Source organism: Oncorhynchus masou, chromosome 5, assembly GCF_036934945.1.
Source record: "Oncorhynchus masou masou isolate Uvic2021 chromosome 5, UVic_Omas_1.1, whole genome shotgun sequence".
Lineage (NCBI taxonomy): Eukaryota > Metazoa > Chordata > Actinopteri > Salmoniformes > Salmonidae > Oncorhynchus > Oncorhynchus masou.
In genome coordinates, this window is record NC_088216.1 from 50,794,414 (window position 1) to 50,812,598 (window position 18,185).

An 18,185-nucleotide genomic window follows, 5' to 3' on the forward strand; every position below is an offset into this window, starting at 1 on the left:
TACCATTGATTAACCAACAAGACACTACATTTGGGCCCTGTGTTTTCATTTGACAGTCAACCGTCTAAATCTATACCATGAGCCCCAATTATATGACACTGAAAACAAAATAGCCCATCAAAACAATGTTGCTGGGCAAGAAATGTCATGACTGTCTTTCCTTTTCAAAGCCTAAATGTCACCACTTTGGAGCCGATGTCTATGCAGATTGGTTGTCTGGAAGTGAGTAGAAATATATACTGAACAAAAATCGAAACGCAACATTCAACAATTTCAATGATTATACTGAGCTACAGTTCATATAGGGAAATCAGTCCATTGAAATTTAACTAGGCACAAATTTACGGAAATCTCATGAGCAGGGGCGCAGCCATGTGTGGGATTGGGAGGGCATAGGCCCACCTACTTGGGAGCCAGGCCCAGCCAAGAATGAGTTTTCCCCCTCAAAAGTACTTTATTACAGATATGAATACTCCTCAGACAGCCAGACAATCCTGCAGGTGAAGAAGCCGGATTACACACGGTCTGCAGTTGTGAGGCCGGTTGGAGGTACTGCTAAATTCTCTAAAATGACATTGGAGGCAGATTATGGTAGAGAAATTAATATTCTGGCAACAGCTCTGGTGGACATTCCAGGAGTCAGCATACCAATTGCATGCTCCCTTAACATTTGAGATATCTGTGGCATTGTGTTGTGTGTCAAAATGGCCTTTTATTGTCCCAAGCACAAGGTGCACTTTGTAATGATCATGCTGTTTAATCAGCTTCTTGATATACCACACCTGTCTGGTGGATGGATTATCTTGGCAAAGGATAAACGCTCACTAACAGGGACATGAACAAATGTGTGCACAAAATTTGAGAGAAATACGCTTTTTGTGCATATTCAACATTTCTGGGATTTTTTATTTCAGCTCATGAAACATGGGACCAACACTTTACATGTTGCATTTATTTTTTGTTCAGTATATACACACACATTAATATATATATATATATTTATATATATATATATTAGACTAAATTGTGTTTGTCATCAATGATGTAGTGTTTATGCTCCCATGTTTTATTCAGGACCTTTATTTAAGTCAGTTAAGAACAAATTCTTATTTACAACGACGGCCCAGGAACAATGGGTTAACTGCCTTGTTCAGGGGCAGAACATTTCAGAATCTATTCTGCACAGTGACATCTTTATTTTCTACTTATGGCCTCATGAAAAGTTTGAATCCAGTCATAGTGGCGTGACCCGTGATGCGTCATGCTCAGGAGGAAATCAAAGTCGACTCATCCTAAACTTAAGCACAATTATAAACACACCAAAGATAACACACTCAGGAACAGTTTCAGATACATCTTTATTGAATCCCCATCTCTGTATCAATTAGACAGAGATGACAGACTCAAAAACAGTGTACAAAAACAGACATCTATAGAAAAGTATGCTTATATTGAAATATGTCCAAAGGTTTTATAACAAAACATGTAACTCCAATTTTTTATTCTTTTTTAAGTTCAACGATCTTGCAGAGTACAGAGATAAAATACCAAAGTAACATACATATACAAATGTACATCTTCTGTGTGTGCATGTTTTTATGCGTACAAAAGTGTCATTGCAAGTCAATCTGCGCATGATTTGCCATTTCAAGAGAGAGGTCCTTTTTTTATCTCGCGTTTCAAATCCACTGCCGTGCACAATCAGTATTGGGAAGGCACTTTGCAACAGACCAACAGAATAAGACAAGAAAACAGCAAAGGTAAGTATCCAAGCAATCAATCAAAACATCTATAAATTGAAGTACCAAAGCAGATGAGATAAATAAAACAATACCACCAGATGATTTGATTAGCATGTATGGGCGATCCCAAGTGTTGCCACAACCACCAATTATATAAGGGCATATTTCTAAACAGCATCGTCTCTCACTTATCCAATAAATAACACAATACAGGCCTTTATAAATGATTTTTTACTCCATTCGCTGTGTGAAAAGCATCACTATTTAGTGGGGATATAAAAAGAGCTTAATATGACCTAAACAGACTGATTGATCAAAGCCATGGGTCCTATCACTAAACTGGTAGTGTACACTACCAGAGCCAGGTAACAGCGCCGTGAACTAGACCTGGGTTCAAATAGTACTTGATTTAGCTTGCCTGGCACAATAGAAGAGTCCCAAAAGTGCAAACCCACCCATCAGTCACTCCAGCCAGACTCAAGCAAATGCTTTTCGAGTACTTTTTGAACCCAGGTCTTCAGTGAACAGCGAAACCTCCGTCACCATCCACACCCCCAAAAAACATTTATATCCAGAACAGTACACAGCAGACCATGGGTGTGCACTGTGAGGAAAACCTTTCAAATCAAACCACCACCACCAAAACTTACACACCTCTTTCCATCATTAGCAAGGAAGGAAAAAAACATTTATTTATATTATATATATATACACATACATACATACGTACGTACACACATATATATATATATATACACATACACACACACAGGATCCCCATTAACTGACAAACTATTAAAATCAATCATTAGGTTTGATCACATATATACGCATTTCATATATACATATATATGAATGTTATATACACTCATTACAATCACAATATAACTATAAATAAAAGCAGGAATGTACTGAAAGTAATAGAGCAAAATTATCTGAAACAAATTAAAGATCAAAAGCCTTCTTGGTTGATTACATTCTGAGGACAAAAGCACACATATCAGAGCACCAAACACGCACACACACACACAGATATTTCAGCATACATACTCTTTTTGTCGCTCCCTAGTAGGCCTCCCGTATCTAGCATAACTTAAAGAGTCAAATCAGCACAGCACATCGACATCTCAAACGTTGATTTATAAAAAATAAAACAACTTTGTGCACAACACGGACAGGGCAATCAATAAGTTAATAAAATATATATTCTACATTTCTCACGATTTCTAATAGTCAAACCTGAACTTGGTCCCTGTTGAATATCCAGAACTGATTTCACAAGTATGTGACTAACAAATACATTGGTTCTTTAAAATGTCTTAAGAGAATACAACATTATCAAATGTAACAGCCATACTGAGGCATAAGGTTATATTCTTGCCCTGCAGAAACTGGTCAAATTGACTGATTATATTCAGTTGAATGCATTCAGTCGTACAACTGACTAGGTATCTCCCTTTCCTTTATATTCGGAGTTGGACTAGATGTCCATCTGCAGCCTCTTCCCATCAGAGGCTCTGTCTGAAGTAAGGGGGAACCTTGGGTTAGAAGGCGTCACTGCAGCTGTGAAAACCATGTAGATAACAAAGCATTTCAAAATAGCCCAGTCAACATATGTACTAACCCACAGATTACCAATATGACTAGGACCTCAGGGTTTTTTCTGCATAGAAAAGTCTTGGCCGGGCCGCCTAAATCCAAACAGTGAAAACGTTTTCAGTGTAAACGGCTAAAACCAGATATAACGTATGTTGAAAAGATAATGGACCTAGGCATATTTATTTTTCAAACAGATCCTCTTTGGATCTAAATAAAAAAACTAGACAGTCGGGGAGAAACTAAAATGTAAAAAAAAAAAAAAATGTCCCCCATTGATTTTGTTTTAATGTTTGAGTCACTCAGCTAGCATAAGAATGCGCATAAGCCATGGTAAAGTGTGTACAATCGCAGGAACCCCCCCCAGCACCATGATAAAATGTGTGGAACTGCAAGAAATTAGCTTGGTGAAATTGCAGGAAATTTTCTCTCTGTGCCCAATCGGGACTCCATGGCCATGCCCACTGCCACATCCACCACCTAAGCCCCATTTTAATTGAGAAAAAACCCTGGACCAGACATAACAACAATAACAGCATTGACTAATATATGTTTCTTATATGTGCATGTGTTTGGTAATGGATCATAAGCGGATGGTCATGTCATAAACAATACAAATACAATAAAGACAAAAACATGACTGACGGTAGACTTCAAAGACAGACAGCAGATTCAAAAAAGCTTTTGAAGTTGATTAATGTTAAAATGATTCACGTTTATGTACATTTTATATATTGCTATGAAATGGAACATTTATATTGATAGTAATAGCGAGGTCCATGACACAGAAAGGTAACAGAAGGTGATAAACAACGACAGTGAGAGATGATGCAATGAACAGCAAAGTAGTCTAAAGACAACATCATTCCCTTCCATCTGATAGGCTGAACAGACCTAGGGCGTACGGATCACTTCCCCCCCAGGTCCATCCCACTATGCCCTGCCTCAGAGTCCACCAGCGACGAGGCAAAGGCAGACTGGACAATCTGGAAGCCAAACGACTCCAGCAGAGACATGTTCTGTTGTGGGGAGAAGGGCGAGCCCAGCGAAGGACCCAGCTCCCCCAGACCTGACCCCGACCCTGCAGCCACCACCAGACTCTTCTGGACCCCATGATGATGCACTCTGTTGACGTGCTTGTTGAGGTAGGATTTTGTTCGGAAGGTCTGGGTGCACTCGCTGCAGGGGAACTTTTTCTCTGGAGAGTCCTGGCTGGTCTTGGCTTTAGCGCCACCTGGTGGCGACCCCGGCACTGTCCCAGTACCAGCAGAGGCTCCGTTGCAGGCGAATGGTGTCGGAGACCCAAGCTCCTCCCCCTCAGACTTATGTGGAGATTTCATCTCGTCGCCGTTGGACAGCTCCCTGAAAGACGGCTCGTCTCCCTCAGATTCTCCCTGATGGGGACATTTCCCGGCATTCTCTTGCCCGTCTGAGGTAAAGACAAAGGGGGAGAGGGACAGGAGTTGGGATAGTTGGTGGGATGGGGAGAGTACAGAGTGGGTTGGGGAGAGGGGAAGGTCACAGGGAGAGTCCGGAAGCAGGGGAAGGATAAGGGGAGAAAGAAAAACATGAAAATTAGGCCATGCGCACAACACAAAATTTGGCTAGACCTCGAGGCAGCACTGCTCTTCACCACCATCACCTGCAACATGAACAGGACAGTTTAATGCTTTGTGTACTAACCATCTACTCCCATCTGCAGTATTCTTATAGTATTGCTTTTAAGTAGAATTTTACTGCAATTCTTAGAAGACACGGTGGTCATTCATATCAAATCAAAGTTTATTGGTCACATACATAGATTTGTAGTAGTTGTTACCGCAGCCAAATGCTTGTGTTTCTAACTCCAACTGTGCAGTAATACCTAGCAATAATAATAAAAGATATATACACATAAATACAAAAAAAGAGTTATATAGGCTGAGCCATGACTAGAATACACTATATACATATAAAGTGGGTAAAACAGTATGTAAACATGATTAAAAAGTGACCAAGGCAGTAGTGTCTAAGGTGCAGGGTAGAGTACCGGGTGATAGCCGGCTAGAACAGTGACTAAGGTTCAGGACAGTGTACTGGGCGGAGGCCGGCTAGTGACGACTGTTCAACAGTCTGATGGCCTGGTGAGAAACAGCTTCTATCAGTCTCTCAGTCCCAGCTTTGATACATCTATACCTCTTTCTAGATGGTAGCAGGGTGAACAGGACGTGGCTCGGGTGGCTGAGGTCATTGATGATTTTCTTGGCCTTCCTTAGACACTGGGTGCTTTAGATGTCCTGGAAGGCAGGCAGAGTGCTCCCGGGGAACAGTTGGGCTGACCGCACAGTCGTCACTAGCCGGCCTCCTCCCAGTTTCTAGAGAGCCCTACAGTTGGGGACGGTGCAATTGCCGTACCAGGCGGTGATACAGCCCGACAGGATGCTTCAATGGTGCATCTGTATACGTTTGTGAGGGTCTTAGGGGCTCAGCCGACTTTCATCAGCCTCCTGAGGTTGAAGAGGTGCTGTTACACCTTGTTCACCACGCTGTCTGTGTGAAGGGACCATTTCAGGTTGTCAGTGAAGTGTACACCGGGGAACTTGAAGCTTTTGACTCTTCCCACTGCGGCCCCATCGATGTGTATGGGGGTGTGCTATCTCTGCGGTTTCCTGTAGTCCACGATCAGCTCCTTCATTTTGTTGACGCTGAGGGAGAGGTTATTTTCCTGGCACCACTCCACCAGGGCTCTCACCTCCTCCCTGTAGGCTGTCTTATCGTTGTTGGTAATCAGACCTACCACTGTCGTGTCATCAGCTAACTTGATTGAGTTGGAGGCTTGCATGGCCATGCAGTCATGGGTGAACAGGGAGTACAGGAGGGGGCGGAAAACGCACCCCTGTGGGGCCCCGTGTTGAGGATCAGGGTGGCAGAGGTGTTATTGCCACTTGGGGTCGGCTCGCCAGGAAGTCCAGGACTCAGTTGCACAGGGAGGGGTTCAGACCCAGGGCCCTGAACTTAGTGATGAGCTTGGAGGGCACTATGGTGTTGAAAGCTGAGCTGTAGCCGATGAACAGCATTCTTACATAGGAATTAGACTTGTAGAGGTGGGATAAGGCAATGGCGAATGCATTGTCCGTGGATCTGTTGGGGCAATATGTGAATTGTACTGGGTCTAAGGTGTTGTGTAAGGTGGAGGTGATATGGTCCTTAACTTTCCTCTCAAAGCACTTCATCACGACAGAAGTGCTACAGGGCGAAAGTCATTTAGTTCAGTTACCTTCGCTTTCTTGGGTACAGAAACAATGGACATCTTAAAGCAAGTGGAGACAACAGACAGGAATATGGAGAGATTGAATATGTCCAGTTTTGTATGAATGCAGCCATCTATCCATTGTTTTTGGTTTGGATAAGTTCTATATCGTCACAGTGGGAAACACATCCTCTATGCACTCCATGATGAACTCAGTCACAGAGTCAATGTATACGTCGATACTATTTTCAGAGACGACCCAGAACATTTCCCAGTCCGCGTGATCAAAACAATCTTAAAGCATAGATTCCGATTGGTCAGGCCAACGTTGAACAGTCCTTATCATGGGAGCTTCCTGTTTGGGTTTCTGCCTATAGGTGGGAAGGAACAGAAAGGAGGCGTGATCTGATTTGCCGAAGGGAGGGTGGGGGAGGGCAGTCCCGTAAGGGAGAATAGCAATAATCCAGGGTCTGTGTTGGGCGTCTAGCACAGCAGATGTGTTGATAGAATTTAAGTAGCGTTTTCCTCAAATTTCCTTTATTAACTCCACAACTACAATAAACGCAGTCTTATGATATGCGGTTTCCAGTTTGCACATAGTCCACCAATTACCACAATCACATCATGAATCAAACCCCTGCACCTTTATTTTTCCCGGAGAGTTCTTTCTTCCAGTCCTCGCAATGGGGTGGAGAACCCCGCTGGCTGAATGGACAAGAACAACATATTTGGAGAGAGAGACATTATTCTCTCGAAGGAACTCCTCAACCTGAGCTCATCTACTTTATTTTCCAGGGACTGAACATTAGCGAATAATATACTTATAGGAACAGAAGGCACATTTGTTCAGATTATGCGGTTAACAAACATTCCACAGTTTCATTCCTTTACCCAATAGATAATATGCTTTCATTGAGAGCAAAAAGTATGTTTCTTCCTTGTGAGTTTCAGGCAAAAAAACACAATTCTACACAACTGCTTTGTTGGCATTTCCTTACACTTAAGATTTTCACCTGAAAATAAGTGTTGGTTGGTAGCAAGCCATGGCAGATTATTTTAGCTCTGATTGTACAATATCAGCCCAGAATATCTGATATGAAAAAGGCCAGGTTTAGGCAACTTTGATGGGGGTGTGAGCCACAAAAAAACTGAACTCATTATGAGGGAGCAGCAGTGGTTCGCGGGTCTGCGTATCCACATCCATACCCACACAGTCAGAGCCGGCCCTAGCCTTTTGGAGACCCTACCTTGCGAGCAAAACATTTTAGCAGCCCCCCCTCGACAGTGAAGAGAAACAAATTCACTTTTAGAGTTAATTTCCTGCAATTCTACACATTTCTGCCATGGGGCGTAGAGAAAATGCAGCAGTTTTAAAGCAATTTGCTGCAATTCTACATTTTGCCATGGGGCAGATAAATAAATGACCAGTTTTACAGTGGATTTCCTGCAGTTCTACACATTTTGCCATAGGGTGGAGTTAAATATTTGCAGTTTTTTATATGATATCTGAGTGAGAGACTAAAATAAAATATATGGGGCATCCCCGGTCGGTAATTCGACCATGATTACTTCAAGTTTAGATCGCTGGCTAGAGTAATTTACCAATCCAAAAAATGTTTGCTGACATGGGTTAATTGAGTGACTGTCAGTGACTGACATATTAGAAACTGCTGATGCAAAACCAAATTTTGAAATTGCACCGTGTGTATTCTACTATTCTAACTCAACAGTAAGTTGAGTCCCCAAGTGAATACCTAAAAAAGGGGCCTACAAAAGGGGGGGATCACCGGTTGCCCATGCCTGAAATAGTCTATTGTATCAGTTTTTTTCATGATACCAAAACCACATCGGAACTACTCCTGCGACATCTCATGTCTCCACATCCGCTAACATCTAGCGCTTATTTCCAGGAAAACTTACTCATGCATCCCGTCAACCAAATTTCCTTGACACTTTATACCCATACACCCATAAAGGTTGGAATCTCCTCATCCAACCAACCCTTTACAGTGGAACCCTTGCTCCCCGTCCAATCAGTGGGCCTTGTTAGCGCCCAGGCACGGCCCAGCCCCCACCCTCCGGCTGGCCCGTACTGACCTGGCAGAGGCCCGTGGAGGGGTTGGAACCCAGGCGGGCCGGCAGAGCATTCCCAGAAATACGGAGCCCCCCCAGGCCCTGGTTTCCCCAGTAGCAGCTCGGGCTGCAGGCCCAGGAAGGGAGGGCCGGGCTGGGGGAGAAAGCAGTGACCCTCTGCCTCTTGAAAGGTGACCAGCAGCCGGCGACTGGTGCACAGGTCTACACCACCGACAGACAAACACCAGGCAACCAACAGAAAGTAGAGTGGGGACAGCAGAGACAACAGACAAGGCCAGCGGAAACCATACAGTCAACGTAGTCCGAATGTTATCCAGACCTCAAAGTCTTTCACTTAGTAGTTTTACTTTGTCCAGTGGAATGAAACTTTTTCCTGTATTACTTGCCAAGCCAGCAGACTGCTAGTCTGTTCTAGAGAATTGAATGTTTGCAATGGTATTTATTCTCTGTCAAATAACTTTTTCCTTTAGGAAGTTTACAGCTATTCTATATGCTATTTCTTTCTATGTCCTTTATAAAATATATTTTATCTTCATGAAGCATTTTCCCATTCTTCAATCCATACTCTTATCAGCTCCTCCAGGTCGCTTTAACCCTACTACTCACTCCTCTCGAACGGGGTTCTGTCTGCAGCACAGGACCCTCATCTCATGCCAATCAGGCCAAAACAGTTGACCAATGGTGCTGAATGAAGATGCTATTAAAACTGTCATGATCAGAGTCACACTACAATGGCATTCTACAGTTATTTATTCTAAATAAAAGCAGTTGGTCAATAGATTTTAAATTCTGAAATTCTGTCACATTTTTTCATTGATTTTAGATTCCAAGAAGCCCATTTCTACAACCAATAAACAGGTTTTTGCGCCGCATCTAAACTTCTCTCCACACTGCTTTGGCTCTCTCTCGGAGTCGGACGTACTGTACAGCAAAATCCATAGGCTGCTGCTGGTTGCCATGGCAATAATATAGTTGAAAAAAGCTCCATTGAATCCAGAGGAACATTGCACAGTACAGTATGACTCAATAGACATGCAACAACATTAGTGCATTGTTTGACCAATGGCGATGGAGATGACAGCAAGCGACAAAGAGCGTTTTCAGACAGATGTCACATTGCCATGCTGAACAGACAGAGATGGGTGTGGCACTAAGGCTATTAGGCTTAACAGTCTATATGTCTGAGCCTTGATTTGGAAAATGGGGTGGCATACATACACCTCTTCGTTGTAGATACTACAGTGTCCAAAAATGTACCACTGGGGGGCAGTGACCCATTAAAAAAGAAACCAAAGGCTACAATTTAAAATGTTCCTTTCACCTTGATTAAGCAATCTTTTAACTTCAAGAAATAGGCCTATACAAATTCTAACCTGTTGAGCAAAGTTATCCTAATTAAAAGATTAATTCACATGATCTAAAAAAATCTAAACGTGAAGTTCCCCATTCAACTTCTCACTTTCCTCACCCTCTCTTCGCCATAAAGAAGGGCACCCTATTTAAAATGTTTGCGTTGTGCTCACCATCGTTGAGACACAGCATACAGGCTGGGTGTCATGTTTTGGCTGATAAATGTACTAAAATGTGAATACAATTGAAATGTCAACTTTCTCAAATGGAACCACAAATATAGAAATCAGACAATGTCGTATTGAGTGGGAATATACACTGTTTTAAATTATACTGTCAGTATTCCATAGGAAACCTATTGAACTAGAAATATGCATAATAGAATAGATATTCAAATTGGTATTTGACGGTGGGTGGGTGGACCAGCCACCATCATTCTGTAGTAATTGGAAGTTAATGTTTCAATGGTGTACCAGCTAAATTGCAGTGGTCTGAAGGGATAGGTCCATTCTATGAATTACATTTCTATGATCGAAATGACACCCACCCTGTATTCAAGAGTATGCGGTGTCTCAACCGATGACGGGCACAACAAACACCTCAGGTGATGTAAAATAGGGCCTAAGCTTGAGGTCTTCACAGGTCAACCTGAACCGAATACCCGAGACCTGAGCGGGTCCAGATCCAAAACTCTAACTATTCCCTTGGGTCCAGGTCAGGTCCTGTTTCAGTCATTGGGTCTATAGAACTACAGGTGATATACATATTGTACACATATACAGTACAAGTCAAATGTTTGGACATGTCTACTCATTGAAGGGTTTTTCTTTATTTATACTATTTTCTACATTGTAGAATAATAGTGAATACGTCAAAACTATGAAATAACACATACGGAATCATGCAGTATTCAAAAAAGTGCTAAACATACCAAAATATATTTTAGTTTGACCGCAGAATGAAGGAAAAGCAGCCAACAGCAAGCAGCTCAGAATATGTGGGAACTCCTTCAAGACTATTGGAAAATAATTCCTCATAAAGCTGGTTGAGAGAATGCCAAGAGTGTGCAAAGCTGTCATCAAGGCAAAGGGTGGCTCCTTTGAAGAATCTCAAAAATAAAATATACTCGGATTTGTTTAACACTTTTGTTTACTACATGATTCCATAGGTGTTATTTCATAGTGTCTTGACTATTATTCTACAATGTAGAAAAAAAGTAAAAAATTAAGAAAAAACATGAAGAGAAGGTGTCCAAACTTTTGACTGGTACTGAATATGTATGTATATATATTTTGGGGGGAGGAACTCAGTTGGGATCTTACAGTTGAAAGTTAGAATAGTAGAATACACAAGGTGCAACGTGGAGTAATCATGGTCGAACTACCGACCGGGGGGACCCCCATTGATTTTGTCACCCTCACTCAGATATCATATTAAAAACTGCTAACATTTATCTTACCCTATGGTAAAATGTGTAGAATTGCAGAAAATGAGCTATAAACTTCATTTTTTTTAATTATTTTTTGTCCCATGGCAAAATAAGTAGAATTGAATGAAATTAGATCAAATAAATGCAAAATCGTCTCTCCGCCTCATGCTTAAATGTAGAATTAGAGCAAACTTGGTTTAAAAGTGCAACATTTTCTCCTCGCCCCATAGAACATTTAGTAGAATTTCAGGAAACTAACTTTAAAACTTCAATTTTCTCTCCACTTTCAAGAGGCTAGGGCCAGCTCTGTGTAGGTACTAATGTGGTTATTCAGACCTGCCAGCCACTGTGACCCCTAATAATATTTGCATATTTGTTTTGTGCCCACCACCCCCATTAAAGTTGCCCATCCCTTCTATAGCATATTTGTTTTATGCTAATAAGGTGAATTTATTAACTTATAGAAGGCCGAGCCAACATATAAAGACCTATTAGTTAACCGGAATGGCTGATAAACATACTTTTTTGGTCACTCGGGTCTAGTCTAAATCCAAACCCGTCAGGGTACGGGTAGAATCTAGGTCTGGCTGTTGTCCGGTCCATTCGTGTTCGAGTCGGATTGTTCTCGGGTCTGGGTCCAACGTTTTGGAACAAAGAAGACCTCTAATCTAAGTTACAACATACGTTTACGCGTTTCTGAGATAATTTACATTAAAAGGTTAAAAGAAAATGGCACAAACAGTTTAACAACCCTGTTTGTACACTTTCAAATCATATCAAACTCAACCGTTTTTCTTTTTCAGTGATGAAGACATGGATGTCTACCATGGGCAAACATGTTTTGAAGGTTTAGTTCAAATCAAATGGGGTGCAGTCAGAAAGTGCATTAATACAGAACAACCCTATACACAATATCAGCCAGGACAGCTATTTCAGCCAGCTTTGTAAGTATAGCGCTTCTTCTGAAGACAGTGTCCCTACCGTTAGCTGATGGAGGCGCAGAGAGCGGATAGATCCTTTGGCATTAGCATTACTGCACAGGCATAGACAAGCATGCCTATAAATTTTGTGTGTATGTGTTTGTGTATGCTTGTGTTTTTGGTCAGGTTTTAAAAAGACAGACAGAGCAGGTTTTCCCCACAAGCAGCAGCAGAGCAGATTATGATCCATACAAAGCAATAAAGAGACATATGCTGGGGGGGGGGGGGGGCAAGGTGGAGCGGAGCAGGGTGGGCGGCTGCTTGCCTTCCACTGCGCACTGGCGTCCCGTGTGGTAGAGGGCACCGCCATGGTTCTGCAGCTCGGGGAAGGCACCGTGTGCTGGGGCGGTAGCGGGGAGCAATGGCGAGCCGTGGTGCGTTTTTACGTGCACCTTAAGGTAGGATGCAGTGGAGAAACCTGGAGACCAGGAGAAGAACACAGAACAAAAGGGCAGTGGCACTACACATCCAGCTGGGAGAGAATGGATGCTCCCTGTTGTCATGTACCCAAAGATGACTGTGGGACAACAACAAAAACTTGTTCCCACGTCCACCTTTCGTGAAACTGTTTTATATTTTCATGCAGACAAGCATAAGAGCTGGTACCAGGGATAATAATATGATTTTGTTGAACTGAGCTGAGCTGAGCTTTTGGATGATGTAACAACCCCTCAAAAATAAATATGATGCGCATCTAACTTCAAAAGGCAAGGGAGAATGTGAACCTGCAAAAGGAAGGGTAACCTCAAGCAAGAGTCAAAAAATATGCAACCACTGCTCTCTCTTATCTAAGCTATTAGGCTTACCACAAGAATGACACCATCTCTAGCCAGGTAACTCAAGACAAAAGAAGCAAGGTAAATGAAGACAAAAGAAGCCCAATACAGTATTTTGGGGCAAAATTTCAGACCATAGGTCTAAAGACAAATGGCACTGGGGGGGGGCTAAGTAATTTAAATTACTGAGCTATATTGTATGCGCCAAAAAAATTGGGAAATTATATTATTTTATACATTCAATAGCTCAAAGAGAACCCCATACAAACTGTAAAACATGGTGGTGGATCTTTCATGTTAAGGGGATATTTTGCTTCCACTGGTCCTGGGGTGCTTGTTAAGGTCAACGGCATCATGAACTTTACGCAGTTCCAGGACATTTTAAACAAAACCTGGTTGTTTCTGGCAGGAGGCTGAAACTTGGCCGCAAGTGGATCATATGAAAATCCACAAAGAAAATGGTTAATTGGCCACAAAATATGCATTTTACAATGGCCATCTCAAGTCTATGGATGTGAAACCCATTGAAAAGCTGTGGTTTGAATTGAAGAGGGCAGTCCATAAGTGCAGATGACGGATACCAAGGATCTGGAAGGATTCTGTATGGAGGAATGATCTAAGATCCCTCCCAATGTGTTCTCCAACTCATAAAACATTTTAGAAAAAGGCTGAGGTGAGGTTTTGAAAACAGGGGTGTCAATTCTACCCCTACCTTTGAGAGAAAAAAAAACATATTACTTGTTAAACAAAATCTCTTTCTTTCAGCAATTGTTTTAGTATAAAATAATTTCAATTTTTTTTGGCACATACAATACAGCTCAGTATTTGAATTATTTATTTTATACACACATTTTTGCTCATCTTTATCAAGGGTGTAAATTACTTCAGACCCCACTTGCAGGTCACACATGTAGAAAGCAACCCAAGTTCTTTGCACCAGCTGAGGTAGTTACTTACATTATTAGATTTGAATAGTAAAAATATTGGTAGATCATCCTTGTGTGCAAGATGGAAATACCATTCTGGAAGAAAGGCAGGTTAACAACAACAACAAAAAACATACAAATTTAAGAAACAAGACACAGTTATAGAACCGAAGCTGCCATCCTGATTCTCCTGACATGTATGAGGAGATGATGCTGCACACTAGGCCTGAGGTTACCTTTGTTGCATATGCTACAGTAGTTGTGAGGTCCTTCACTGTGTTTCTTGAGGTGGTCGGTCATGTACGCAGCCCGGAGGTACTTCCCACATACCTGGCACGGGATCTTGTCCTCGTGGCAAGCCAGGTGGGACCGCAGACGATCTCTCGTAGCAAAGGAGGCATTACAAATCTGAAAAGGAAAATGCAGGTAAAGAGCATGCCCTCATACGTTACCTACAGAAACAGTATTCATTTACCGTCAACCATATTCTAATCAACAAGAATGAGTATGTTTACATGCAACCAAATAATTCCATATTTAACTGATTATGGCAGTAGGCCGAATATGGCAATAGCCATAAACACTTTACTCTGCTTATTTTAAAGATGGCAGAGCGATTTTTGCATAGTGCATTTCCTGGTTGCCAAAATTCAGTCCTCGTTTTTAGTTTATGTGACAAAACATGCAAGTATTGTGTAGAGAGTCACGGTAGTATCTAAACCACTGTGAAATATATTTTCCATAAACCAAAATATAATACTTTCAGCTGTTTGAAGCCGGTGTAGAAAACCGAAAGTAAAAGATGAAAAAAACTAAACTTAAGAACAGGAAACAAAGAAATAGCTTTTATGGATCTGTGGGCTTGGCGATGAATATGAAGCGAGGGCCAGCTAACGAGGGCGTACAGGTAGCAGTGGTGGGTAGTATATGGGGCTTTGGTGACAAAACGTATGGCACTGAGATAGATAACATCCAATTTTCTGAGTAGAGTGTTAGAGGCTATTTTGTAAATGATGTAGATTAAGGCAGCCCCCCACACCTCTGATTCAGAGGGGTAGGGTTAAATGCGGAAGACCCATTTCAGTTGAAGGCATTCAGTTGTACAACTGACTAGGTATCCCCCTTTCCCTAGTCAAGTGAGTAAAACAAAACTGAAAGTAAGCATCTTAAAAAAAGTTCACACATAAAAACTTTGTATGTCTCAACTCAGAATCAAATAGTCTTTGCAAAAATAACATGGTATGTTGGTAGAATGTTTATTTTGATTGGCGATTTTCACCATTTATTTCAGTCCCATCAGGTAGCCTGATTTCAGATGTATCCATGTAAACTGGATTATTAGAGAAATCGATCATTTTGCAAAGCACGTAACTATTATATTAGTTTGTGTTGTCATTGAGTAACCATATTCAATGACAATTCAAATCATTAAAACAAATACCACACTGACTGATTTGAAGTGTTGTTCATTCTTTGTGACAAATATTGCATCCACATCAACTCTCCTAAGAGAATCCAGTTGTTACTATTGTCTCACCTGACACTTATGGGGTCTCTCTGTTGTGTGAACCTGCTTGATGTGTCCATTAAGATGGTCTGGCCTGAATAAAACAAACGTAGACATGTTGATACAGATGCAGACAGTACAAGAATGATTCTGAGTAGGAAGACCATTTGTCTATATTTTCCCTTGGAACACAGAATGCTTAGAATAGGGAATGCCCCTGGAAGTAGTGATGATAATGTAGGTCTACCATAATAACTGTCCATAGCTCACCTTGAAAACCCCTTTCCACAGCTTTGACAGACGTAAGGTTTGCCCACAGATCCATCGTGTGACCGCACATGGTATGACATCCTATCCTTGCGCTTGAATCGCAGGCCACAGACATGGCACGCATATGGCTTTTCCCCGGAATGAGACAATTTGTGTCGGTTCAGGTGGTAGACATCCCGGAACACCTTTCCACAAATGTCACAGCCAACGTGACGTCTCGTCCTCTCTCGTTTACGGCTGATATCTGTTCCATGCAAGGGCATGCCATTCTCCAACAGACCGGGCTGACCAGAGTGCGTTATCAAGGTAGGGCCGCCTCCGCTACTCGCGCCATGGCTGGACGCTCCATGCTGCGCTTCGTGATTTCTCAACCGCACAGCCTCTGTAAATGCTTTGCCACATATTCCACAAGGAAATAGCTGCTCAATGTCTTTAACGTCAGAGGTGCTGTGGTTATAATGTATATGCTCTATGGCTGTCGCTTTCTTTGGTCGTCCCCTGCCTCTCTTAGAACCCGGAGATCCCTCTTCTTGGAACGGGTTGCCCGTCTTCTCTGATGGAGACACGGGCTGCAGAACTGGAATAGTGGACTGGGGGCTGCTATCCGAAACACGAGTGTCATTGGCGTGACTTCCGTCCACATTATGTGTGTGCCCATTGTTGCTATTTTCCAACAAGCCATTCCCATTTGACATGTCTACCGCTAATTTGAGACCCAATTCAGAGCCCCCCGTGGCACGGAACAAACTGACGTCGCCTCCTCGAGAGGGTGGTATAAGGATTTGTACATTGGACTGTTTTATTACTTCTTGGCATATCTCGATGACAGAACGCATTAACAGAAACTTAGCAGCTGTCATCAACTCGGGGAAACATTCCAATCGTACCACAATCCTAGAGGTGTAGACAAAGTCCAAAATGTCTTTAAAAACTTTGGGGCTTATCGTATGCATCTCGAGTTCTTTTGCCTCCCCGTCGCCCTCCGGTTGACAACCAAAAACGGACTCGAAGTACTCGCTGCACGCCGCCAGTACCGCCTTGTGGGCAGGGAAGCTCTCTTCGCCAACGCGCAAGATCACATCGCAAAACCTGCCTCCATCTTTCCTCTGAATGTTGAGGTTGTGTAGCATCTCCGCGCTATGATTGCTCACCTGATAGGTGTATGAAGAATTCCACGACTGCTCCGCTATTCTCTCCATGCCGAATTCATTCAACATCAATTTAGGTTAGCGACTAGGGGTGGCGAAACAAATAGTGTATAAAGCTCAATAGTCCGAGTAAATTAAATAAAAAACACGACGACCACCCTTCCCTGTTTAGCATCTAAAACGTTAGCAGGGAAAAATGGCAGCCCCCCAGCTTCCTGTGAACTTTAACCTTTTTCGTTTCAAGGGGGGGGGGGGGGGGTGTAATCGTTCTATATTTCCACGTCGCTTTTAGATACTCGACAAAGTGTCTCATGTACAATCTATTATTCTGATACTACAGCCATTTAGCCGACAAGAGGTTGGGTTGAAGTTGTCAAATACATTCATAATATTCCTCTTCCTGGTTTCTCCCTTCATCTTTTTTTTCTCCAACAAGCCCCCTCCCCCAGCCGCCGCTGAGAAAAGGCTGACCGTCTAGCTTTCAGAACAAAAAAAGGGTGCGACCGTGCGCATGTTAGAATATAACCCCCAAAAATGAAGTTGAACTATAGACGACTCCAATCATAACTTTGATGCGGCAATATTTTTATTACCCATCCAATTCTGACACTACACATTAGTCTATAACACATGGCTTGCTGCCATTCACACATTGCAGATGCCTTTGGAGAATTGCCCAATTTGAAAAGGCGCTACTCGCATATGCAAATAACCAGCTCATGACAGTAAGGCAAAATAAATTACGAGAACCGAAACTCCATTTGAAAATGTAAAGTTCCATGTTTATCGTCAGTTTCCACCCCAAAAGCAGAAAGGTAAAACCACCATGACATTCAATAAGATTGCCCCCCCCCAAAAAAAAGTGTGCTTCCCTTTAAACTATCCTGTGGTTCCAATTAAATATGACCTATAATTCGTTAGAATGACTGATCACTTAAATGTGGAAGGAAAACTTAAAACGTAGCTTGTGTTGGAATGATGTGGGCATACCATAAGTGTACACCTATGATAATATTCACCCAAGTAAACCTGATTGGCCAGCTCAACCAATGACATGTTCTACAAATAAATGGCAAGCATTTTTATATATTTTTAAACAGGCAGATGTTTTTCCTCCAATTCATGCTTGGCCCACAAA

General features: G+C 42.2%; 1 protein-coding gene across 2 annotated transcripts; it reads right to left on the reverse strand.

The window, feature by feature from the left end:
- Positions 1–951: 951 nt before the first annotated feature.
- Positions 952–17,259, reverse strand: LOC135539774 (POZ-, AT hook-, and zinc finger-containing protein 1-like). Of its 2 annotated transcripts, XM_064965891.1 has the most exons (6): positions 15,900–17,259; positions 15,660–15,723; positions 14,359–14,530; positions 12,686–12,838; positions 8,665–8,862; positions 952–4,767 (listed from the first exon to the last, which is right to left on the reverse strand). In XM_064965891.1, the coding sequence occupies exons 1-6, from the start codon at positions 17,114–17,116 to the stop codon at positions 4,247–4,249; spliced, it is 2,325 nt and encodes a 774-aa protein (XP_064821963.1). In that variant the 5' UTR covers positions 17,117–17,259; the 3' UTR covers positions 952–4,246. The 2 variants fall into 2 exon arrangements, with proteins under 2 accessions (XP_064821963.1, XP_064821964.1); XM_064965892.1 differs by lacking the exons at positions 8,665–8,862; positions 12,686–12,838 and having other exon boundaries at positions 955–4,767; positions 15,900–17,256.
- Positions 17,260–18,185: the final 926 nt, after the last annotated feature.

What these genes read in the sequence shown, in the direction of transcription:
- LOC135539774 (XM_064965891.1), bottom strand. Translation starts at nt 17,116, where the DNA reads ATGTTGAATGAATTCGGCATGGAGAGAATAGCGGAGCAGTCGTGGAAT. An exon ending in TGTGGAAAGGGGTTTTCAAG is followed by an intron (nt 15,724 to 15,899) that starts GTGAGCTATGGA and finishes TGTTTTATTCAG; the next exon opens with GCCAGACCATCTTAATGGAC. An exon ending in ACGCCAGTGCGCAGTGGAAG is followed by an intron (nt 8,863 to 12,685) that starts GCAAGCAGCCGC and finishes TCGGTGGTGTAG; the next exon opens with ACCTGTGCACCAGTCGCCGG.